The sequence below is a fragment of the Bombina bombina genome, chromosome 1 (assembly GCF_027579735.1).
Source record: "Bombina bombina isolate aBomBom1 chromosome 1, aBomBom1.pri, whole genome shotgun sequence".
Classification (NCBI taxonomy): Eukaryota; Metazoa; Chordata; class Amphibia; order Anura; family Bombinatoridae; genus Bombina; species Bombina bombina.
The window spans coordinates 109,201,545-109,228,013 of NC_069499.1; the positions used below are offsets into that span (position 1 = coordinate 109,201,545).

At 40.5% G+C, this 26,469-nt stretch overlaps 1 protein-coding gene across 1 annotated transcript in view; it reads right to left on the reverse strand.

Annotated features, from left to right (window-relative positions):
* Positions 1-26,469, reverse strand: part of TTC8 (tetratricopeptide repeat domain 8) — a 333,163-nt gene that overhangs the window by 241,782 nt on the left and 64,912 nt on the right. The window contains exons 2-3 of the mRNA XM_053697577.1: positions 14,463-14,583; positions 8,758-8,821 (exon numbers count right to left, since the gene is read on the reverse strand). Of these exons, the coding sequence (XP_053553552.1) occupies positions 8,758-8,821; positions 14,463-14,583 (185 nt within the window). The remainder of the gene's footprint in view (positions 1-8,757; positions 8,822-14,462; positions 14,584-26,469) is intronic.

Below are 26,469 nucleotides of genomic sequence, written 5' to 3' on the forward strand. Positions count from 1 at the left end.
AACAATCTGAAGAAATACCTCTGGGTGAAGAGACCATTCGCCCGGATGTAACGTCTGGCGACTGAGATAATCCGCTTCCCAATTGTCTACACCTGGGATGTGAACCGCAGAAATTAGACAGGAGCTGGATTCCGCCCATACAAGTATCCGAGATACTTCTTTCATAGCTTGAGGACTGTGAGTTCCACCTTGATGATTGACATACGCCACGGTTGTGACATTGTCTGTCTGAAAACAAATAAACGATTCTCTCTTCAGAAGAGGCCAGAACTGAAGAGCTCTGAAAATCGCACGGAGTTCCAAAATGTTGATTGGTAATCTCGCCTCCTGAGATTCCCAAACCCCCTGCGCTGTCAGAGATCCCCATACAGCTCCCCAACCTAAAAGACTCGCATCTGTTGAGATCACAGTCCAGGTTGGACGAACAAAAGAGGCCCCTTGAATTAAACGATGGTGATCCAACCACCAAGTCAGAGAAGATCGAACATTGGGATTTAAGGATATTATTTGTGATATCCTTGTATAATCCCTGCACCACTGGTTCAGCATACAAAGCTGAAGAGGTCTCATGTGAAAACGAGCAAAGAGGATCGCGTCCGATGCAGCAGTCATGAGACCTAGAATTTCCATGCAAAAAGCTACCGAAGGGAATGATTGAGACTGAAGGGTTCGACAAGCTGAAACCAACTTCAGACATCTCTTTTTCTGTTAAGGACAAAGTCATGGACACTAAATCTATTTGAAAGCCCAAAAAGGTTACCTTTGTCTGCGGAATCAAAGAACTCTTTGGTAAATTGATCCTCCAACCATGTTTTTAAAGAAACAACAAAAGTTGATTCGTATGAGATTCTGCAGAATGTAAAGACTGAGCAAGTACCAAGATATCGTCCAAATAAGGAAATACCGCAATACTCTGTTCTCTGATTACAGAGAGAAGGGCACCGAGAACCTTTGAAAAGATCCTTGGAGCTGTTGCTAGGCCAAACAGAAGGGCAACAAACTGGTAATGCTTGTCTAGAAAAGAGAATCTCAGAAATTGATAGTGATCTGGATGAATTGGAATATGGACATATAATGCCCTTGCTGAACAAAAGGCAGAAAAGTCCTTATAGTCACCATTTTGAATGTTGGTATTCTCACATAACAATTCAATATTTTTAGATCCAGAACTGGTCTGAAGGAATTCTCCTTCTTTGGAACAATGAATAGATTTGAGTAAAACCCCAGACCCCGTTCCAGAACTGGAACTGGCACAATTAACCCAGCCAACTCTAGATCTGAAACACATTTCAGAAATGCCTGAGCCTTCACTGGGTTTACTGGAATGCGAGAGAGAAAAAATCTTCTCACAGGTGGTCTTATCTTGAAACCTATTCTGTACCCTTGAGAAACAATGTTCTGAATCCAAAGACTGTGAATCGAATTGATCCAAATATCTTTGAAAAATCGTAACCTGCCCCCTACCAGCTGTGCTGGAATGAGGGCCACACCTTCATGCGGATTTTGGAGCTGGTTTTGACTTTCTAAAAGGCTTGGATTTATTCCAGACTGGAGAAGGTTTCCAAATGGAAACCGTTCCTTTAGGGGAAGGGTCAGGCTTTTGTTCCTTATTCTGACGAAAGAAATGAAAACGATTAGCAGCCCTATATTTACCTTTAGATTTTTTGTCCTGAGGCAAAAAGGTTCCTTTCCCCCCCAGTAACAGTTGAAATAATAGAATCCAACTGTGAACCAAATAATTTATTACCTTGGAAAGAAAGAGAAAGCAAAGTTGACTTAGAAGTCATATCTGCATTCCAAGATTTAAGCCATAAAGCTCTTCTAGCTAAGATAGCTAAAGACATATATCTGACATCAATTCTAATTATATCAAAAATGGCATCACAAATAAAGTTATTAGCATGTTGAAGAAGTTTAACAATGCTATAAGCATTATGGTCTGACACTTGTTGCGCTAAAGCCTCCTACCAGAAAGTTGAAGCTGCAGCAACATCAGCCAAAGAAATAGCAGGTCTAAGAAGATTACCTGAACATAAATAAGCTTTCCTTAGAAAGGATTCAAGCTTCCTTTCTAAAGGATCCTTAAAGGAAGTACTATCCGCCGTAGGAATAGTGGTACGTTTAGCAAGAGTAGAAATAGCCCCATCAACTTTAGGGATTTTATCCCAAAACTCTAATCTATCAGATGGCACAGGGTACAATTTCCTAAACCTTTGAGAAGGAGTAAATGAAGTACACAGACTAATCCATTCCCTAGAAATTACTTCTGAAATAGCATCAGGAACTGGAAAAACTTCAGGAATAACTACATGAGGTTTGAAAACCGAATTTAAACGCTTAGTAGATTTAGTATCAAGAGGACTAGACTCCTCCATATCTAATGCAATTAACACTTCTTTAAGTAAAGAACGAATAAACTCCATCTTAAATAAATATGAAGATTTATCAGTGTCAATATCTGAGGCAGAATCTTCTGAACCAGATAGATCCTCATCAGAAACAGATAAGTCAGAATGATGACGGTCACTTAAAAATTCATCTGAAATATGAGAAGTTTTAAAAGACCTTTTACACTTACTGGAAGGAGGAATAACAGACAGAGCCTTCCTAATCGATTTAGAAACAAATTCTTTTACATTAACAGGAACATCCTGAACATTAGATGTTGAAGGAACAACAGGTAATGGATTATTACTAATGGAAATACAATCTGCATTAGAAAGTTTATCATGACAGTTATCACAAACAACAGCCGGAGGAACAGTTACCAAAAGTTTACAACAGATGCACTTAACTTTGGTAGAACCAGCATCAGGCAGCGTCTTTCCAGAAGAAGATTCTGATCCAGGGTCATGTTGAGACATCTTGCAATATGTAATAGAAAAAACAACATATAAAGCAAAATTATCAAATTCCTTAAATGACAGTTTCAGGAATGGGAAAAAATGCCAAATGAACAAGCCTCTAGCAACCAGAAGCAATAAAAAATGAGACTGAAATAATGTGAAAAAAAGGTGGAGACAAGAATGACGCCCACATTTTTTGGCGCCAAGAATGACGCCCACATTATTGGCGCTAAGTACAACGCCCATATTTTTTGGCGCCAAGTATGACGCCACATCCTGTGACGCCAAAAAAAAAAACGCCGCCCACAATTTTGGCGCAAAAAAACGTCTGAACGTCAAAAATGACGCAACCATGCACAAACTTCCGGCATCAATTAGAGCGCCGGAAATGACAAAATTTTTGCACCAAAAAAGTCCGCGCCAAAAATGACGCAATAAATTGAAGCATTTTCAGCCCCCGCGAGCCTAACAGCCCACAGGAAAAAAAGTCAATTGAAAAAAAAATTATTTTAAGGTAAGAAAAAAATATTTCATATGCATTATCCCAAATAATGAAACTGACTGTCTGAAATAAGGAATACTGATTATCCTGAATCATGGCAAATATAAGTTTAAACACATATATTTAGAACTTTACATATAAAGTGCCCAACCATAGCTGAGAGTGTCATAAAAAATAAGACTTACTTACCCTAAGACACTCATCTACATATAGTAGACAGCCAAACCAGTACTGAAACGAGAATCAGTAGAGGTAATGATATATAAGAGTATATCGTCGATCTGAAAAAGGAGGTAAGAGATGAATCTCTACGACCGATAACAGAGAACCTATTAAATAGATCCCCTAGAGGAAGACCATTGAATTCAAATAGGCAATACTCTCTTCACATCCCTCTGACATTCACTGCACTCTGAGAGGAACACCGGGCTCCAGCCTGCTGCGAAGCGCATATCAACGCAGAATCTAGCACAAACTTACTTCACCACCTCCATGGGAGGCAAAGTTTGTAAAACTGAATTGTGGGTGTGGTGAGGGGTGTATTTGTAGGCATTTTGAGGTTTGGGAAACTTTGCCCCTCCTGGTAGGAATGTATATCCCATACGTCACTAGCTCATGGACTCTTGCCAATTACATGACAGAAATAGTTATTTTGCAATGCAAATGCTATAGCTTCTGCTAAAAAATCAAATGGCATGAAATATACATTCTTCAATACATTTTGCGTGTGTTATAAACATGTACAAAAGCATTATATTGAAGTTGCCTATATAGAAGTCCCTATAATATTTGCAACGCATCACACTATGGTGTATTCCAAAAGTATAATCCCAACTGAAGAGCAAAAGGGTATAAAATGTCTACATACTCATTGTGACAACTAGGATTAACCAACCCTGCACCAGTCACTTGTTTGGCACAGAAAGGGTTAACAGACCCTTTCCACTTAAACCAATCTGTCACAGTCTAGCCACTCCAGGCAAGCCTGTGACTTAGTTCAGTGGCTGCAAAGGTTAACAAAACTCTCTAGCCTATCCTAGACTTAGAAAAAATACCAAAACTCCCCTTTAATGCCACCCACACTAAACTATCTCTAAGCTGTCACCACTTAAGATTTATTAGATGGGAAATCTTAAGGAAAACCCAGACTAACAAACTAAATCTCAGAATACAATTTAGCAAAAAATAATGTAAAATCACAGTATAAAAATACTACCAGCCTCTTTCAGTAACATGATTCAGATATTAGACAAAGGCAAAACCTTAATAAAGCAATGATTTAGCATGCAAAAAATAATGCACAGTGCATTATTAATAAAAAATATGTTAACAAATATACTTATACACAAGCAAACAGTTTTGAAAATAAAAAGGAGAAATAACAGACCTAAACTTTCCTAGCTTAGATGTCTGTGCCAGGGAGATTCGTCAGAAAAGATGGTCACTCAGGCTGTATCAGCCTCCCATGTAGAATGAACAACTTGAATTATTAGACACAACATGTTATACCTGTTTCTCTGATATCAAATTGCTTGACCCAACCTTCTTACAGAGGGGCCAGAAATATCCACTCCCCTCTTTTGCCAGAAATATCCACTCCCCTCTTTTTAAGACATGTCATAAAGTTCAGAGTCTTTGGCTGAAATTATAGAACACCTTATAACTTCTGTTATGTATATCTAACCCATACACACAGATAGGCAATCCTTTTTTGATGTCATTAGAAGTATTTTGATACCAAACACCATATATTTTGCATTCTTTATGTTTCTGAGGCATTATGACTTATAAAATGATATTTATTTGCAAGGATCACCTCCTCTCATGCTAGACTACAGGACTTCTCTCGTGCGGCACCAACCCTCTGGAACGCACTTCCTCGATCTGTCAGACTTTCCCCTAACCTTTTCTCCTTTAAAAATTCCCTAAAGACCTTTTTGTTCAGGGAAGCTTATTACCCGACTCTTTAACAAATTAACTTCACTTATCCAACAGTTGCCCTCATCTATCTCCTCACTAATATCATTCTCAGCTTTGCAGTCCCCACCACCTGTTTCCGATCCTCCCACCCATCTAGATTGTAAGTTCCCAGGGGAATAGGACCCTCAATTCCCCCTGTATTTGTCTGTAAAATGTTGTCTATTATTGTATTGTTTCTCCGTTGCACTTTTAATCCTTGTACCCATGGGCAGCGCTGTGGAATCTGTTGGCACTTTATAAATAAAGAATAATAACAATAATAATAATAATAATAATAATAATAATAATAATAATAAAGGATGGTTGTCCTGTCAATTACCTCAGGCTAGTTCCTGGATAGAGGCAATGTGTTCCATTATTCCATGTGCTGAATGGTTGGGGTAATAAACTGACCAATTAGACTATAAAGTTCTCTCTTGTGGATCTTACAAACTATTTATTAGGGCTCTGGCTTATCTAAGGGAAACACAGCAACAAATGTCTTCTGAAAAACAAATGGTTTTTAAAACACAAGCTAAAGAAAATTAACCCCTTAGCATCTAAATCAGGAGGTATTCATGACACTCATATACTTAGTATGTTATTAAGTCCAAGCCAGACATAATTAGTCTTCCAGGTAGATTTTCTAGATTTATATGAATCTTTAGGAGGAGATAAAATATAATGTATAAAGGACAATAAACAATTAAATACATAAACTCTTGTTTATTTAAGATACCAATAACTTCACCTCAATATGAGAGATTGCAACATTCTTAAATTAATTTATGAGTGAAATTCCATTACAAGATAAGTCTTTTTTAATTTTCAAACAAGCTTTATTTGTGAAAGAAGAAGCATTACAGCAGAGTAATAGTGCAAAAAATCAATACATAAATCAACAAAATGTCCATGTGCATATTATTATTGTATTAAACAAGGCATTCGAGTACGAACATTGGGTAGCTCTAGCTTCTTTGATGCCTAACTTTGAGCTCGTTCCAACGAGTAATGTAACCCGTTGTGTGGATTAATCAACATATATATGATAACATGTTCGTTGAATTTTAACATCAGGGTTATATGAACTGTAACATTTATGAACTCAGCTTTTTTGCTACATTCCGCTGAGTTTCAAGTCCCTGAGGTTGTCACCCTTATGGGTGTAGGGCAAAATAAGGTGAGAGAATGGAAAAGAGGTATTAATATTTAAGAGAGTGGGGAGAGAGGGAGAGGGAGGAAGAGAGAAAAAAAGAAAAAAAAAGGGGGGGGGGAGGGGAAGGAGAGAGGAGAAGGAGAGGGTCCGGGGGAAGGGGGAAACAGGGGCTGGTCTGCAGTCTCATAAGGGGGGGAGTCAGAAGGCTAGGGTTGTCCTATGTCAGTTGTCGTGGGCTGATTTTTATTAGTTCAGAAGTTGTCTTTCCTATTTTGCTTTATAACCCTCTTCCCGTCCAAGTCAGGACCATCATCTCATGAGTAGCAAGTTTGCCAATCCTAAGGTAATGATATCTTTCAAGGTTTAGCAAGTCCTCAACCCTATTTCTCCACTCTGACAGCCCTGGTGTCTGGGCTGTTTTCCAGTATTTAGGAATCAAGCCCTTTAAGCCATTCAGCATGAGCAGGAAAAGTAGATATTTGTGCTCACCCGTTATTTTGGGGAGATCATGGTAGATCAGGTATGAAGGTTTTGGCGGAATGATTAATCCCAGTATTCTGCTCATGTCTCCCAGCACCTCCTCCCAGAAGGACACTACGCGTGGACAGTTCCACCACACGTGGAGAAGAGTTCCCTCTCCCCCACATCCTCTCCAGCACCCCCCATTTGTGTGAGGATAGATTTTTGTAGTCTATGGGGAGTGAGGTACCATCTACTAAGCAATTTATAGTGGGCCTCCTGCAGTTTCATGGATACTGATGCCCGCCTAGCTCTCCCAAAAACCTTGAGCCAGTCCCTATATTCTATCTCCTGTCCTAACTCTTCCTGCCAAGCCAGAGTGTAGCTCGGAAGGGTGATTCCCTCCCTAGACATGAGGAGTTTGTAGATCTTAGATATAAGGTGGGTCAGAGTTTGTGACATTACGCAGAGGACTTCAAATGGTGATCTATTCCTAGAAAGTGCCATCTTATCTTTGTGTGTGTCAAAGTAGTGTTTTATCTGTGTCATTCTAAACCATGAGGTGAAAATGTCTGGGGCCCAATCCACCAGCTCCGCTTGTGTTTTGAGCTTGCCCTGGTGCAGAATGTTGGACATAGAGACCTCCTGTAGTGTATAATGTGTTCCTGCTGCGTGTGGGGCGCTCTCGATTCCCAAATCCGGGTTCTCCCATATGGGTGTGTTTGGTGAGTGTAGTGTAGATAGCTGTGGGCCTACGCCAATTAGTCTGTCCCATGTTGAAAACACCTCCGCCAACAAGGGGAATTGCGGTATTATGGATGGGCGATTTTTAGCTGAGACCCAGGCCTGTGCTCCCGTGTTACTGCGTTTCATAATATCGTTATCTATTGGCACCCATACTTTATTACATAGGTTCTGACTCCATTCCACTAATCTTTGCAAGGATATGGCTCTTTGGTATTCCCTCACAAGATAAGTCTTTTTTGTACAAGAACCGATATGCTTCTTTTTTCACAGTCTAATCTATGCTGTATGACTATTCCACCACCTTATTTACCCTCCTATTATTTTTTCAATAAAGGTATTGATAGGTGAATAAAATCCAGCACATAGCAATTGTTTCGTTTGCACAAGAGGATATTTGGCTCCTAAAAAAGCTGAATACCATAAGCATCCTCTTACTTACGCATTCTGCAGTAAACAAAATTGCCAACCCTCCTTTTTTGTTCCAGCATGCCCCTGTGCACAAAGCAAGGTCCATGAAGACATGGCTTGACGAGTTTGGTGTAGAGGAATTTGAGTGGCCTGCACAAAGCCCTGACCTCAACCCCACTGAACAACTCTGAGACAAATTGGAACAACGATTAGAAGCCAGACTCACTCATTCATCATCAGTGCCTAACCTTACAAATGCTCTTTTGGCTGAATATGCACACATTCCAGAAGACACACTCCAAAATCGTTGCAGCTGGTATTGCTGCATGGGTTTGGAATGAAATGTCTAACAAGTTAATATAGATTTGATGTTTGGGTCTCCACATACTTCTGGCCATATAGTGCTAGTATGTAGAGACAGATAGTCTGTTTTCTTAAAATGGATTTTGTCAGATCCCTGTACCTGCCTTTATCAAACCTACCTCTAATTTTTTCTTTTACTGTTCTCATATCACTATATCACTTTTCCGTCTACTTAAACCATTCTTTTGTTTTAAGTTATAATTTGTAAATATAATCAAAATTTTGAATATTGCTTCCAACATGAAAAGAGAGGAAACTATATACAATCTGTATACAAAATGCCTACATGCACACACACCACCATCTACACATTTTACCTGATTGCTGGACTAGGGCCATCATATTTCCTATTTACAGGTTGCTTCAAAGAAGTACCAGGGCCTAAAAGTTAAAAGGAAGTTGTTATTAATATAATTTGTCTTTCTATTTATATTCTATAATTTTCTGTAAAGAAATGCAGCCAAGTACTCAGCTCCCACAGTAACATCAGGTTGAAGCACAAGGCTGAGTAATAAAATTCATCCCTTATTTATCTACAAGCATTAAAAACATGTTTTCATTCACAATAACAAATATAGATCTCAGTTGCAGCAGTATAAATTGCAGGAAAACTACCCAAAAAGGTATGGTATTTTAATTGTAAGCCAGAATAAGAGCTAAAGTCTGGTTCAAGAGGCATTTACTGTGGGGTATGGTTTTTGGTTGTACCTTTGTTGCTACTATGGTGTTGTTTAAAGTGCCATAAAACATGTTGAGATCGGTGCATATCCTAAAATGGTTAATTAAGTAAAAAATAGTTTGCATTAAAAATTGTTTAAAAATTGCTGGCCAGAATTTTAAAATAATTTTCAAAAATAAGCAAAATTAGTTACATAGCTATGCTGTCGGAGTAGACTAAGCCACCTCCCCTAATCAATGTTTAGCATCAGAAACACAGGCATTGTATTTCAACTGAGTTAACAGCAGCTTATTTGCTTCTAGGCATGCTCCAGCAGATAATGACTGTTAAAGTATTGCATTCTACCAAAGCAAAGGTGGATATAGATACAGCCATAAAAGGAATTAGAGCTGTACAATTCAGAAACTTAAAAGAAAGGGTTAATGGTGAGGCACTGTAATAAACATTTGCAGGTAAAGTAATTAAAGTACATATTGTATATATTTTTTTATTTTTATTTTACATTTGTAATGTTTTTTTTTAATTTTTTTATTGAAAAATTATGCAAATATAAACATATAAATGCGAAAGATCTCGCAAACATTTCAGAAATAACAATATACATGAATGTTGTCAATAATGCTTTCATGGCGTGAGCATAATATTATAGAAACATAGAAACATAGATATTGACGGCAGATAAGAGCCATAGGCCCAGCAAGTCTGCCCGACCTTACCTAAAAGTATAAACTTATCTAGTTCGTAGGATAGCCTTATGCTTGTCCCATGCATTTTTAAAGTCCCCCACAGTGTTTGTTGCTACTACCTCTTGAGGAAGTTTATTCCATAAAATCACTCTTTCTGTAAAGAAGTGCTTCCTCAAATTACTCCTGAATCTACTACCCTTTAGCTTGAGCTCATGACCCCTAGTTCTTGAATTTTCCATTTTATGTAAAATACCCACAGCCTCAGTTTTACTAAACCCTTTAATGTACTTGAAAGTTGCTATCATATCACCTCTTTCCCTTCTCTCCTCTAAGCTATACATATTTAGGTCATTGAGCCTATCCTGGTAAGTTTTATTTTTTAGACCATGTACCATTTTGGTAGCCCTCCTTTGCACAGATTCAAGTTTGTTAATATCCTTCTGAAGATATGGCCTCCAGAACTGCACACAATACTCAAGATGAGGCCTAACTAATGATCTATAAAGTGGCATAAGAACCTTACTATTTCTGCTGCAAATACCTCTACCAATACATCCAGGCATTCTGCTAGCCTTACTCGCTGCATTACTACATTGTTTACTAAGTTTTAAATCATCTGAAATAATAATTCCCAAGTCCTGTTCCTCATCTGTAACAGTCAGTAAAGTGTCATTGAGTCTGTAATTAACATTTGGATTTTTCTTCCCTAAATGCATTATTTTACACTTTGCTGTGTTAAACTTTAGATCCCAGTTGTTTGTCCAATCCTCCAATTGTTGTATATCAATTCTCATTTTGTCTACCCCCCCTAGAACATCCACTCTGTTGCAAATTTTTGTATCATCTGCAAAGAGACATACTTTCCCCTGTAGCCCTTTGCTGATATCGCAGATAAATATGTTAAACAAAACAGGCCCCAGAACTGACCCCTGAGGAACACCACTAGTAACAGCCCCCTCTGCTGAATGAACTCCATTTACTAAGACACTTTGTTTTCTGTCCTTAAGCCAGCATTCCACCCAGTTCACAATTTTTTAATCTAGACCAAGGAGATATAGTTTGTGAATTAGTTTATTGTGTGGGACGGTGTTAATGCTTTGCTGAAATCTAGATATGCTACATCAACTGCTCCACCCTTGTCTAATACTTTTGTTACATAATCAAAGAAGTCAATTAGATTAGTCTGACATGATCTTCCTGAAGTAAACCCATGCTGATTTTGGTCCTCTAAATTGTTTGTCTTTATGTAAGTCATAATTCTTTCTTTTAAGAGGCTTTCCATTAATTTCCCTACTACTGAAGTTAAACTAACTGGCCTGTAGTTGCCAGATTCTTCTCTACTGAGCTTTTTATGAAGAGGTATTACATTTGCTATTCTCCAATCATCTGGGACAGCTCCTGTTAATAGTGACTGATTAAACAGGTCAGTTAATGGGACAGTTAGCACTGATCGAAGTTCTTTTAAAACCCTTGGATGAATATTATCAGGACCCACTGCCTTTTTAACATTTATTTTTGATAATGCTAACAAAACCTCATCCTCTGTAAAAAGATTACCGTTAAGCTTGTTTCTATTTTTCGTAGCATCCCTTAATGTAGACATTGTATCTTCACAATCTTTTGTGAAAACAGAACAGAAGTAATCATTGAGACAGTCTGCAATCTGCTTATCTCCTTCTATTATTCTACCATCAACTGATTTCAATTTTACTATTCCTACCTTATTTTTTCTTCTTTCACTGATATATCTAAAGAATGTTTTGTCCCCATGTTTTACTGACTGTGCTATCTTCTCTTCTGCATGAGCTTTAACCTTCCTAATTAACTGCTTAGTCTTTTTTTGTTGGAGTCTCCATATTTTCATATCATCATCTGCTTGTGTGTGTCTGTAATTTTTATAAGCTATCTTTTTTGTCTTTACAGCATGTGCTACTTCTTTGGAAAACCAAATTGGTTTCCGCTTTCTTTTACTTTTACAGACATGTCTAATACAGTGTGTGGTTGCATCTAAAATGGCACCTTTCACAAATTCCCACTGTTCTTGAACCCCTGTAATAAGAGTTTTCCCCTTTAAATAGTTTTTTAGGTATTCTCCCATGAATGAAAAATCTGCCGTCCTAAAGTCTAAAACTTTTGTTTTAGTCTGGGTGGCCAGTTCCTGCACATGAATACTAAACCAAACAGATTGATGATCACTGGATCCTAAGTTCTCACCTACAGACACATCTGAAACTGTATCACTGTTTGTAAGTATTAGATCTAATATAGCTTCCTTACGAGTTGGTTCCTTGACTAATTGCTCAAGTGATTCCCCTAGCAGAGATTCATATATATTGTACTTACATATCTAGTATATATATATTGGATAAAAATAACTTTTCAATCATTGTACATAAATTAAAACAATTTTGACATTATTTTAATACAAGAGTGAACAGGAGAGCCTGTTAAAGGATTAACAATAAGCAGGAGCGTGGTATGACCAAGTTCTCTGAAAGATTCTATTATACTGAGTTAGTGGGGGCTAAAAGAATGGTATTCACTTTTATTGCTGCTGCCTTGCATTCGGGCGCGATTCCCAGAAAAACATCATATTGTAATAAAAGTCGAGGTTGACACTTGTAAGATAATGATATCTTTCAAGAATTAAATTTGTTTGAAAATATAATTATTTTTTGTCTCTATCCCACCTTGTTTTATGTCCCTTTAACAGTTATAATTAACTTCTAGTCATTAGTCCATTTGTTGCTTGAACCTTTTATTATTTTTGGTTGTATGAGAACACGGTTTCCCACACATCCTAAAATATAAATTCATACATTCACTGATCTCTAGTTTAAAAACCTTTCCAGGAAGGACAAATAACTATGTTCGTAGAGTGACTTCACCTAAATAGCAAACTATAATTTATTTTGTTTCAGAAGCATTACAGAGAAAGTCAATGTTTGATGATGAAACAGTCACTCACTGAAAAGAGTTAGAATACGTGTTCAATTGATATAGATACTACCACTCTCTGTGAAACAGGTGTAACAGCAGATATATTTGAGGCCCAAGATATTTGGCAGATGAGTAGTTTAACAGAGATATTTAGTAATAAATGTGAACATACTTCCTAAATAGAGGGGTGTTTTTTTAATGTTCCAATTGTAAATTAAATTTTTGCTAGAACGTCCCTTTAATATTAAATATTAACATAGAACAGAATGAAAAGCCTCAGCTCATAAAAAAATCTTATTCTTCTTTAATAGTTTGGTGGGCTGACACGGGAAGTGCTTTGGTGCTTACAAATCATCCAGGAAGAAAATGAATACTTTTCACATTATTACTATATATTCTAAAATGTCTAATATGCTCTCACAATATGGCAACTATTCCTCAAAAGTACACTGAGTATATCCTGCTTTATTGATGATGTGAATTGATTGCATCTCTGTGACTTATATAAAGAATACATTGAAGACTACAATACCTTAAAATCCGGTAATTCATATTTTTTTTTTAACATTATAGAGGTAGAATTTTTATTTTTTTAAAACATTATGCTAGTGACACTCCTAAGGACAAATCTGTTTAAAGTTTAGGAGCCAGTAAGAATATTTAGGAGCCAGACAGTGGTACTATACATAGATATATGGAAAATAACCAAAAAAGTTAGGAGCCAAGAGTAAAATGTACAAGCCAGTGGCTCCCTGGCTCCTGGATTTGTCGAGGCCATGGTTAACAGCAAATTCCCAGAGCTAATTTAGTACTCATTTATAGTATAACTGAGTACTAAATATAGCCTGGGAATTTGCCTGTAACCTAATTAAATGCTTGGCACCAATCAAGCTACAGAACTGTACAGAAGATGAAAGTAGCAGTTATTAGCAGGACATGCATGTGCGTACACTGCACATAAAAACTTCCAGGGATTTATGCATGTTACCCAGTTCCCTATCTAAGAGTTAAAAACATAAATTAATAAAAACTAAGCATTTTGTTTGTTTTAAAGCAATGTATAATGTATTGTTGCTTAGCAAAAACTATGCCCCAGTGTAGTTTGATTAGAATATCGCTTTAAGACCTGTTACATTGTATTGTTTTGTTTATGGAATACACTCGCACACAATATCTGATTTGTATATAAAATACAAATCAGATATTTGATATACAGAAAATATAGGATAATTCAACCAGCTGGCATAAGTTAAATAGCATAATTCAAAATGAGACAAAATATTAGGAGCAGTAGTTTCCTGGTTTCCAAATTTGTCCAGCCTTTGTATAAAAAGTAACAATTCAACCACCTCTCTCTGAGAGAAAAAAAAAAAGTATTCACAGTATCTGCACAACAGAGGAAACTAGTGCAGCAACTGTGGTGAACATAGGGGACGCACAACAACTCTCATAGGGTAGACTAGTATCCACAGCCACTAATTTTTTTAACCGAGTATTCTAAGGCTACCCATTCACATACCTTAAATAATTTTTCCAACAAATACAGTACATTAACCAGTGTCCAAGCCCCGAAGCGTGCTGAAATCCATTTGCCTATTAGAGATGTTTAATTACTATTTAATGTAAAAATAATAAGATGATATTATCCGTTATGGAAATAATTGTAAAAGGGAGAAAAGGACATGGTTAATATCTCAGATTTATAGAGAATACTTACGAGCCACCTGGGCAATTGAATTGTCATCCAACATCATTTCTGCTATTCCCTCCTGGTCAAGTTCAATCTCATCTACATAGACCATCTCTGTCAAAGCTCTGGTTTTTAGACTCCAGGCTGCCTATATCATAAAAAAAACATGAAAATTTAATTTTTAAAATAATTAGAAATCTAAAAATGGATTTATTTATGCCAAGGTCACTGTTTGGATTACTTAAATCTGGATTATACAGAAGCGCTGTCAGATCTATGTCAAAATGCAGTCTGACCTACATAGTTGTGGCTAATGACATCACTTTAAAAATCTTGACTTTTTATGTAAATGTGAGCAACTGCTGCATGTGAATCTATTAAGGTCAATAAATATTTTATTAGCGATTATCTCTTATGAGAGGTGAAAAATGCGACAGAGCAGAGAATGTTTTTTTAATGGATTCAGAAGAACACAACTATGCTGGTGGTAACACTATGCAGGGATATAATGCAAGATAAGCAATTAAAGGACATGAACCCAAAAGAGCATAACATTTTTAATACATTTCTAATTTCATCATCAAATTTGCTTCATTCTATTCTCATTTGATTCTTTGTTGAAGAGATTTCTAGATAGGCAAGTGGGCATGTCTAGAGCAGTGCTTTTCAACCAGTGTGCCGTGGCACACTAGTGTGCCGTGAGAGATCCTCAGGTGTGCCACGGCAGACTGACAACAGTGTGACATTTTTTAGTTTTTTACTCCCAGTGCGGGGGTGTCCCTCTTTCAAATTTTGAAATATTGGGAGGTATGTGACAGGCTCATCAGGCAGACATCATTTACAACCATGACATTGACATTCATTCACAGACAGTCATTATGATTGTTTGTGAATGAATGTCAATATGTCACGTATAGTTTGTAGGAGGCATGGCATACGGCACAATACATACAGTATGTGTGTGTTTATCTGTATGTGTATATATATGCGCTGTATTAGGCTACAATGTGTGATTTTTTTAAAAATTTTGGGGATGGTGGTGTGCCACAGGATTTTTTAATGTAAAAAAGTGTGCCACGGCAAAAAAAAGGTTAAAAATCACTGGTCTAGAGCACGAAATGGAAGGAAAAAGTGCTACCATCTAGTGGTCTTGCTTATGTAAAACACTCTTGAAAAAACTGCTGCCTTATACTGCTGCAGAAACATTCATGCTCCTAAACTTACATTCCTGCAAACACGGATAACAAGCAAACTAAGTACGTTTTGATAATAGAAGTAAACTAGAAAATTGTTAAAAATGGTATGTTCTGACTCATGAAAGAAAAATTCTGGGATTTATTTTCTTTTTAAAACATGTTAAAAATATGCTTATCTATATGTTTGTGTATATGTTTGCATGAAAACAGTTATGGTAACGCTGTGTACAAACATATACAGGAAGTGCTTGCCTATATAACACATATATTATATTACAAAATATATACTCCTGCACAAATTACACAAACCCACAGTCAGTATACAGCTATATATTGCCAATGCACACTTTTTAGGGAAAAGAATAGCTGCTCACAATGGGTTAAAGTATAGGCTGTAATTTAACCATTTGATTGTTAATGTGTGTTCTGGGTAAGCACGGGTCACATCGCTGCCAAGTGTCACAGCAGCGTGATTAAACCATGCATGCTATGTTATATGCAGCCTCTTATAATTTAAATAAAGTTTGTCCAGTCTTGTTTTGTTGGTTAACACAGACAATAGATCAGACTCATCATAAGAAAACAAAAAGTGCAGTGTCCCTTTAAGGTGCCCAAATCTATTTCTGTTGCCTATTATGGAAATAGATGTTACTGAACTAGCAGTAGAAGCAGAACTGTCTCAGTGAGTCACAGTTACAGCTTAATCCCAGGTGGCCTTTTTCCTCTTGAAAATGGTCACCAGCCAAAAGGAATTATGTCACAGCAGATAAAAGCGGATGGCACTTGAAGATTAGATAACGGAGGATACAGATTTTCCTGTAACCATTTTAAAGGTAATTATAAACATATTAGGGGACAGCTAAAGGCTGGGTTTTATGCTGGATGAGTATGTGTGTGTTTTTTATTTATTCCTAACAATTTTACCGTCATAAAATGTATACAGTCCTGGCTCTAGAGAACAGAGAAGCAGATGCAGTCACCTGACAATATGAATATGCATCACACCTATAGATACTGTCCCTCATATACTACATAAAGTCTTCCTCAAGAACCAGATTCAAAGCTTATCAACCAAACCTATCAATCATTCCTTAGTGTAATAACACAAAACATCTAATCCTTTCTGTATGCCTTTCCATCCACTCAGTTGAGCTAATTAGAATAATGTACAAGCTCTATCCATTCTCACCAACTTTTCAAAACATTAAAAAAGGACACATTCAGATAGCTCATGGAAATTTTAAGAAACTCTCTAACTTGCTCCTATAGATTTGCTCCTATAGATAATAGATTTAGCACTTGGTACGCTTGCTGATTGGATGGGCTAAATGTAGCCACCATCGGGCAAGCGCTACCCAGGTGGCTGGAACCAAAAATGGGCCAGCTCCTATAATTACATTCCTGCTTTTTCAACTAAAGATATCAAGAGTACAAAGAAAATTTGATAATAGGAGTAAATTAGAAAGTTGCTTTAAATTGCATGCTCTATCTGAATCCTGAAAGAAAAATGTGGGTTAAAAGATAAATTATGCTTACCTGATAATTTTAATTTCCATCGTGGGGAGGAGAGTCCACGGCTTCATTCATTACTTATGGGAATTAAGAACCTGGCCACCAGGAGGAGGCAAAGACACCCCAGCCAAAGGCTTAAATACCTCCCCCACTCCCCTCATTCCCCCAGTCATTCTGCCGAGGGAACAAGGAACAGTAGGAGAAATATCAAGGTATAAATGGTGCCAGAAGAAAACATTAAATTTAGGGGCCGCCCACCAGAGATACGGCGGGAGTCGTGGTCTCTCCTCCCCACGATGGAAATGAAATTAATCAGGTAAGCATAATTTATGTTTTCCATCTAAAGGGGGAGGATAGTCCACGGCTTCATTCATTACTTATGGGAAACATATACCCAAGCTCTACAGGACACTAAATGAAAACCAGGAGGGTAAAGGCGGACCCTTAAACTGAGGGCACCACAGCCTGTAGAACCTTTCTCCCAAAAACAGCTTCCGCAGAAGCAAAAACGTCAAATTTGTAAAACTTTGTGAAAGTATGCAAGGAGGATCAGGTAGCCGCCTTACATAACTGCTCCATAGAAGCTCTATTTTTGAAGGCCTAAGATGAAGCCACTGCTCTAGTGGAATGAGCCGTAATCCTCTGAGGAGGCTTGTGTCCCACCGTCTCATAGGCGAGGCGGATCAAGCGCTTCAGCCAAAAAGACAAAGAACTAGCAGAGGTCCGCTGACCCCTGCGCTTCCCTGAATAGACTACAAAAAGAGTTAGATTGTCTGAAATCTTTAGATGGCCTGAAGATAGAACTTCAAGGCACGAACCACATCCAGATTATGAAGTAGCCTCTCCTTAGAAGAAGAGGGCTAGGACACAAAGAAGGAACAACTATTTCCTGATGATGTTATGGTCAGACATCAACCTTGGAAGATATCCCAAGCCCGTGCGAAGAGACAGCCTTTATTCGCATGAAACACCAAATAAGGGGGCTCATGTTTCAAGCCCGCCAGTACAGAAACTCTGCGGGCGATGCAATGGCTAAACAGGCGAAAGAACCTTCCAAGACAGGATTTTTATGTCAAGAGATGCATAGGCTCAAACCGAGCCCTCTGTAAAACTTTAAGAACCAAATTCAAAGCTCCATGGGGAGCAGACTGCCTAAGACAGGCCTGATTCTAGACAGGGCCTGAACAAGAGATTGAATGTCAGGGAGCTCAGCCAGGCTTCCTATGCAACAACACTGATAGAGCCAAGATCTGTCCCTTCAAGGAACTAGCGGCAAGACCCTTCTCTTCAAACCCTTTTGGAGAAAGGACAAAATCCTGGATACCTTAACCTTGTGCCAAGGGATATCCATGTCCCTCACACCAGGACAAGGTAAACTCTCCACACCTTATGGTAGATCGTCGACTTGACTGGCTTCCTCGCTCTGAACTAGAGTATCAATCATGGTTTCAGAAAAAACCTCTCTTGGCTAGGGAATAAGCATTCAATCTCACGCAGTCAGCCTCAGAGGAATCTAGATTCTGATGTTGAAAAGGACCCTGTTCCAGCAGATCCCTGCAACGGGTAACTTCCACGGCGGAGAGGATGGACATCTCCACTAGATCCGCAACACGTCCTCCTCGGCCACGAAGGGGAGCAATCGGAAACAGACTATACGCTATTTCTGCTTTATGTGTGCCACTATACGAGGTTAGAAGAATGTTAAAGGAGGAAAAATGTACACTATACTGAACCCCCAAGGTACCGCCAACTTATCTATCATTCCGCTTGGGGGTCCCTCAACCTTGAATCTTGTATCGGGGAAGTTTGCAATTTAATCGGGACGCCATGAGATCGATCTCTAGCATCCCCATCTGAGGCAATATCTCTGCAAACACCTCGGGGTGAAGAGACCATTCCCCCGGGATGTAATGTTTGTCTGCTGAGAAAATCTGCTTCCCAGTTGTCCACTTCCAGGGATGTGGATCGCTGAGAGCAAACAGCTGTGAGCCTCCGCCACTCCAGAATAGCCAGACAATACCTTCTTTCATTGCTAGGGAGCTCCTCGTACCCCCCTGGTGGTTGATGTATGCCACCGGGGTGGTAATGTTGTCCGTCTGGAACCTGATGAAGTTGCACTCCCCCAGACGGGGGCCATGCCTTCAAAGCGATTGTATATTGCTTGCATTTCTATCCCGTCAGACTCCCCATTTCCATCAGACTCGCTCGTCCGTGGTCACAATTTTCCAGGACGGCTCTCAAGAAGAAGTCCCCATGGACAACTGGACCGGACGGATCCACCAAGAGAGGGAAGACCGAGTCCGTCACATCCATGGATATCAAGCTGTGACAGATTGGGGGAAGTGATCAACGTTCCACTGCCTCAACATGCAAAGTGAAGAGGTCTGAGATTAAATCTTGCGAACAGAATGATGTCTATGCAGGAGAGACCATGAGCCCAATCACCTCCATACACTGAGCCACTGAGGGGACTCCCCTGAGGAATGAAGGGCAAGACAGGTGATGCCAATCTTCCGGCGGTCGCTGATCTGTGAGAAATATCTTCATGGACACAGAGACCTGAGTATCGTGCCCAGAAACTCCACCCTGGGAGTGCTGGGAACCAGGAACTCTTTCCGGAGTTGATCTTCCAAACCGTAAGATTGAAGTAACAGAAGCAGAGCCCTTGAGTTGGACTTCTGCCAGATGAAAGGACGGCGCCTGAACCAGAATGTTGTCCAAGGTAGGACGCCGCCCACAATACCCCTGGATCTGGCCACTGCAAGCAGGGCCCCCAGAACCTTTGTTGAAGACTCTCTGGGCGCGTCGCCAGACCAAAGGGAAGGGCCACAAATTGGAAAATACTGGTCCAAAAACGCAGATCTGAGAAAATTGAAGTAGTCCTTGTGAATTGGAACATAACAGGTAGACATCCTTCAACTTTATTGTGGTCATGAACTGCCCCTCTTGAACTAGAGGCAAAATGGACCTGATCGTTTCCATTTTGAACGATGGAACGGACAGGAACTTGGTTTAAACACTTTACATCCAAGATCGGGCAGAACGGTGCCCTCCTTCTTTGGAACCACAAACAGATTTGAATAGTACCCTAGACCTCTTTCTGCATGGGGTACTGGACGATAACGCCTAGAGATGAGAGATTCCTCACACACTCTAAGAAAGTCTTCTCTTTTTTCCAGCCTTGAAGACAGGTTTGACACAAGGGAATCTGACCCTGGGCGGTAGGGACTTGAACCCTATCCTGTAGCCCTGGGCGACAACCTCCAGAACCCAAGGGTCCTGAACATTCCTGCAACCCAGGCATCAGAAAAGAGAGGGACAATCTGTCCCCCTACTCGGTCTGTAGTGGGGGGTGGACCTGTCGGGGGCCGCCCCTTCTTGCCGATTTTGTCTCGGCGGGCTCCTTGTTCTGCTTAGACTTGTTCCAAGTCTGAGCAGGCTTCCAGGCTCACTTAGGTTGGTCCGCCTTCAAGGCGAGCTGCTGGTTGTTGGGCCTTGTCCCGCGCGGAAAAGGACGAAAATTGGGAACCCTTAGGTTTAGCCTTTTTATCCTGGGACAGGAAGGCGCCCTTGCCTCCCGTAACCGTGAATATAATCGAGTCCAGGCCGGACCGAACAAAATCTTACCTTGAAAAGGCAGAGACAGTAACCTCAGTTTTAGAAGTCATGTCCGCCAACCAAGATTTTAGCCACAGCGCCCTGCGTGCTAAAACGGAAAACAATCTGCATATTGACATGGCAAATGAAAGAATTGTCAACCTTCAGCGCCTTAATCTTTTCCTGTACCTCTGTCGAAAGGAGGGTTCGCCCTCAATCATCTCGGCACAGAGAATCACACCAATATGATGCAGCTCCGGCAACATCGGTGACGGCCCGCTGCTGGTTGATTAACAAACCCCCTGTGCTGAAACATTTTCCTTAACATGTTTTCAAATTTTTATCCATGGCTCCTTAAACGACAAGCTATCCTCTAGAGGAATAGTCGTACGCTTAGCGAGCATGGAGATAGCTCCATCCACCTTGGGAATGGTTCCCACAGCTCAAGCCGGGCCTCCGGAATTGGGAAAAGCTTCTTAAAGTGTAGAAGGGGAAAAAGAAGAACCTAATAGCTCCAATCCTTCTTTATAATATTTGCCATCTTTACAGGAACCGCGGAAGGTCTGAGGGCACCACCTGTCCTCATACACCTTGTCCAGCTTAGGAATGGAAGGTTCCATCCGGGAAGGCTTCGTCTCCGGAACCCTCCAGAGTACCAAGCACTTGCTTCAGCAAAAAAGCGGCAAATTCTCAATTTTAAACCTATAGCCAGGCTCCTCCACCGCCGGAGGTTAGATGAAACAGAGTCCGAACCGGAAGGGACCCCCTCTGAAGCGTCCGGAGTAGGCCTCAATCGTCGTACCACTCTCGAGGAGTTTCCGACATAGAGAATCCTGAGTCGGGCCCTCTCTGAAAGGCTCTACGCTTGCGCTTAGCAGAACGCGGTTAAGCATGGATCACTTTATAGACTGCTGTTTGAAGTTGGTCCGCAAAATCTGGCGGCCAGCAAGAATCCTTCTCCCGAAGGGGGGTAACAGTCAGACCCCTGGAAGCTGCATGTGAATAGGGGACGCGAATAGGGAACCGCACCTCACAGAACGGAGAACCCTCAGAGGTGACGGCTCAGTAGTACTAGACATTCTTTTATTTTTAGATGTCGTAGCTTTATCAAGCATGTGGAACATAGTCGCGCAGAGCCTGGTCTACCTTAACCTCACAATAAACACAGGTGGGAAAAAGATATTAACCCTCAATTCTACAAAGATAAAAGGCGCCACACTGTGGCCCCTGTCTTCTGTGTTATCATATAATAAAAAATGAAACAATCTTACCAGAATTCCACGCTGTGGAACACTTGCAGCATCTACTGGATCAATACTTAAGGAGGCATACCCAGTCACCACTCAAACCCCATGCACAAACTAAAGCCAGCCAGCACATGGGAGTGGTCCCAGATGCCTCCATGTTTGGCCTGGGAGCATTTTTGAGCCAGGTTGGGAGGACAGTGGGGCTAGCGATTGGATCGTCAAGAAAGATGTGATTCTGAGAATTACTGGGGGGAGGGGGTGGGTGTCAGCCCTAAGCCGATCTGTTCAGGATCTAGCCCCATCGCCATACCGTTGGTCAAGGGGGGGCCACTGTGACGGTTCTTTAGTCACATACAGACAGTGTGTTGACACAGCGCAATCTATTGGTTGAAATATTGCCAGACATAACAATGCACCCTACTATGGTTGCAAGTTCACCACTAAAATGGGTACAAGAGAAAGATGGACTAATTGCAAATATTTGCATAGGGTAAAAATACAAACAGATGGTTATTATTTTTACTGTTTAGAACTACCTAAATCCTCCATCCTGTTGGCAAAGTTATATTCCTTTATTATATTGTTTTCCTATATGTTTTTCTATGTTTATATTTTAAGGAGTGTGTGTCACCATAAGCTTACTAGTGTGTTTGTAAAAGCTATAGACCTGGGTGAAATAAAGCATATGTGGAGTTCCATTCTGGAACAGGTAGTCCGGGTCTGATTCTGACCCCTGCATTCTGCTGCCTCCTTTCCCTGCGAGAGACCTGCTACAGAGTCTGTGGGCCTGTAAGTCTTCAAGCAAAGAGCTGGCCTTGTGAGCCCAATTGTCTTTAAAGACAGTGCAGGGAAAGGAATCAATACTTCCTGAAGAAAGCAGAGGGGACACTACCTGCCTGAAAGGAGCAGTGAGGGCAGAGGGATCTATTCCTGCTTAGAAGAAGCCAAGCAAGAGGGATGAAGATACCTGCCTGAAGGGTGCAGCGGAGGCAGAGGGATCTATTCGTGGTCTAGTAGCAGGTCAGGGCAGAGGGGGACAATACCTGCTTGAAGGGAGCAGCAAGGCAGTGGGATCTATTCCTGTCTAGAAGCAGCCAGGGGAAAAGGGGACGATACCTGCCGGGATAGAGCTGCAGGGCAGAGGGGGACGCTACCTGTCTGCGGAGCCCACTCCAGCTGGGGAGATAAAGCCCGCTGGCTTGACCCCGGTCACAGCAACTATAGCTCTAGTCCCACTATCCGGTGGCCATCCCTGGGTTTGGACAGAGGAAAGGAGACCCCTAGCAGAGTACGCTATATGCAGGTAGGATGTAGGATGATCTTATGTTCTTTACACCCCTATTGTGCTTACCATATAGGAGTTATCCTGTGTTTATTTTGTCCTTATCGTGTGTCTCACTTAAATAGAAGGGCAAAACTCATGTATATACTTGTTCTTTACATCAGGAGCTAAATTGTCATTTTAAAGGGTGATTTGTATATGCCCCAATATGTGTATATGGTCAAATGTTAATTGTTATGCGCTAATGGGGCTATATTGTGCATATTGCTTCTGTTCAATCTGTTTACCATGTTTCATAACTAGTTGTACTTGATGGGAACTATTAACTTTCTTTGTATCTATGCCTTTAAGTAGCATCAATTTACAAGCCGGTGGTTTTAACCAATTAGAATGCTGTTTTAACCTTTATATTTATTGTTGTCTATGATTACGGACTCTGGGACCAAAACCAGTCAGACTTGTTTTTGTCTTGGATTGCCTTTTCTATTCTCCTACATCCATGTTTAAATTATACATTGAGATAAAAGTGGGTTTTATTTTTGGAGACCCTTGGGAACTTCATCATTTTATCACTAAATAAACCTATTAACCTCTAAACCTCCGGCCTTCCACATCTCCGCAACTAAATAAACCTATTAATTCAGCTATTTTTCATTGCCCTTAACAGGGCATTTAGCTCATATCAAATTGTCCAAACCCTAATCTGAAAAAGAAAAAAAAAAACACCCCAAAAAAACAAAATTTATGCTTACCTGATAAATTTATTTCTCTTGTGGTGTATCCAGTCCACGGATTCATCCATTACTTGTGGATATTCTCCTTCCCAACAGGAAGCTGCAAGAGGATCGCCACAGCAGAGCTGATCTATATTATCTACGGCCCTAACTGCCACCTCCAAGTCATTCAGCCGAAGACATAGCAAGAGAAAGGAGAAACTATAGGGTGCAGTGGTGTGACTGTAGTTTAAAAATAAAAAAACACCTGCCTTAAAAATGACAGGGCGGCCATTGACTGGATACACCACAAGAGAAATAAATTTATCAGGTAAGCATAAATTTTGTTTCTCTTGTAAGTGTATCCAGTCCACGGATTCATCCATTACTTGTGGGATACCAATACAAAGCTATAGGACACGGATGAAGGGAGGGAACAGGCAGGCGCTTAAACAGAAGGCACCATTGCCTGTAAGACCTTTCTCCCAAAAATAGCCTCCGAAGAAGCAAAAGTATCAAATTTGTAGAATTTAGAAAAAGTATGAAGCGAAGACCAAGTCGCCGCCTTAAAAAACTGTTCAACAGAAGCCCTCATTTTTAAAGCACATGTGGAAGCCACTCGCTGCTAGTGGAATGAGCTGTAATTCTTTCAGGAGGCTGCTAGCCAGCAGTCTCATAAGCTAAGCTGATTATACTTCTTAACCAAAAAGAAAGAGAAGTTGCTGAAGCCTTTTGGCCTTTCCTCTGTCCAGAGTAGACAACAAACAATGCAGATGTTTGACGAAAATCTTTAGTAGCTTGTAAATAAAACTTTAAAGCACAAACCACGTCAAAGATTGTGTAATAGACGTTCCCTTCTTTGAAGAAGGATTAGGACACAGTGACTGGAACAACAATCTCCTGATTGATATTCTTATTAGATACCACCTTTAGAAGAAACCCGGTTTGGTACGCCATACTACCTTGTCTGCATGGAAGATCAGATAAGGGGAAATAACACTGCAAGGAAGATAACTCTGAAACTCTTCGAGCCGAAGAGATAGCTACCAAAAACAGAACTTTCCAAGATAAAAGCTTGATATCTATGGAATGCAGAGGTTCAAACGGAACCCCTTGAAGAACTTTAAGAACTAAATTTAAACTCCATGGCAGAGCAACAGGTTTAAACGCAGGCTTGATTCTAACTAAAGCCTGACAAAACGCCTGAACGTCTGGAACATCCGCCAGACGATTGTGCAAAAGAATAGACAGAGCAGAAACCTGTCCGTTTAAGGAACTAGCTGACAATCCCTTCTCCAATCCTTCTTGGAGAAAAGATAATATCCTGGGAATCCTGACTTTACTCCATGAGTAAATCTTGGATTCACACCAATGAAGATATTTACACCATATCTTATGATAGATTTTCCTGGTGACAGGCGTTCAATCTCCAAGCAGTCAGACGCAGAGAAATTAGATTTGGATGTTTGAAGGGACCTTGAAGTAGAAGGTCCTGCCTCAGCGGCAGAGTCCATGGTGGAAAGGATAACATGTCCACCAGATCTGCATACCAAGTCCTGCGTGGCCAGGCAGGAGCCATCAAAATCACAGAAGCTCTCTCCTACATGATCTTGGCAATCAGACGAGGGAGCAGAGGAAATGGTGGAAACACATAAGCCAGGTTGAAGGACCAGGGAGCTTCAAGAGCATCTATCAGCGCTGCCTGGGGATCCCTTGACCTGGACCTGTAACAAGGAAGCTTGGCATTCTGACGAGACGCCTTGAGATCCAGTTCTGGTTTGCCCCATAGTTGAATCAGCTGGGAAAATACCTCCGGATGGAGCTCCCACTCCCCCGGATGAAAAGTCTGCCGACTTAGAAAATCCGCCTCCCAGTTCTCTACTCCTGAGATATGGATAGCTGAGAGATGGCAAGAGTGAACCTCTGCCCATAGAATTATCTTTGAAACCTCCAACATTGCCAGGGGGCTCCTTGTTCCCCCCTGATGGTTGATATAGGCTACAGTCGTGATGTTGTCCGACTGAAATCTGATGAACCTGACCGCAGCTAGCTGAGGCCAAGCCTGAAGAGAATTGAATATCGCTCTTAGTTCCAGAATGTTTATCGGAAGGAGTACCTCCTCCTGAGTCCACGAGCCCTGAGCCTTCAGGGAGTTCCAGACTGCACCCCAGCCCAGAAGGCTGGCATCTGTCGTTACTATAGTCCAATCTGGCCTGCGGAAGCTCATCCCCTTGGACAGATGGACCCGAGATAGCCACCAGAGAAGAGAATCCCTGGTCTCTTGATCCAGATTTAGTAGAGCGGACAAATCTGTGTAATCCCCATTCCACTAAATGAGCATGCAAAGTTGCAGCGGTCTGAGATGTAGGCGGGCAAACGGTACTATGTCCATTGCCTCTACCATTAAACCGATTACTTCCATACACTGAGCCACTGAAGGACGAGAAGTGGAATAAAGAACACGGCAAGAGTCTAGAAGTTTTGACA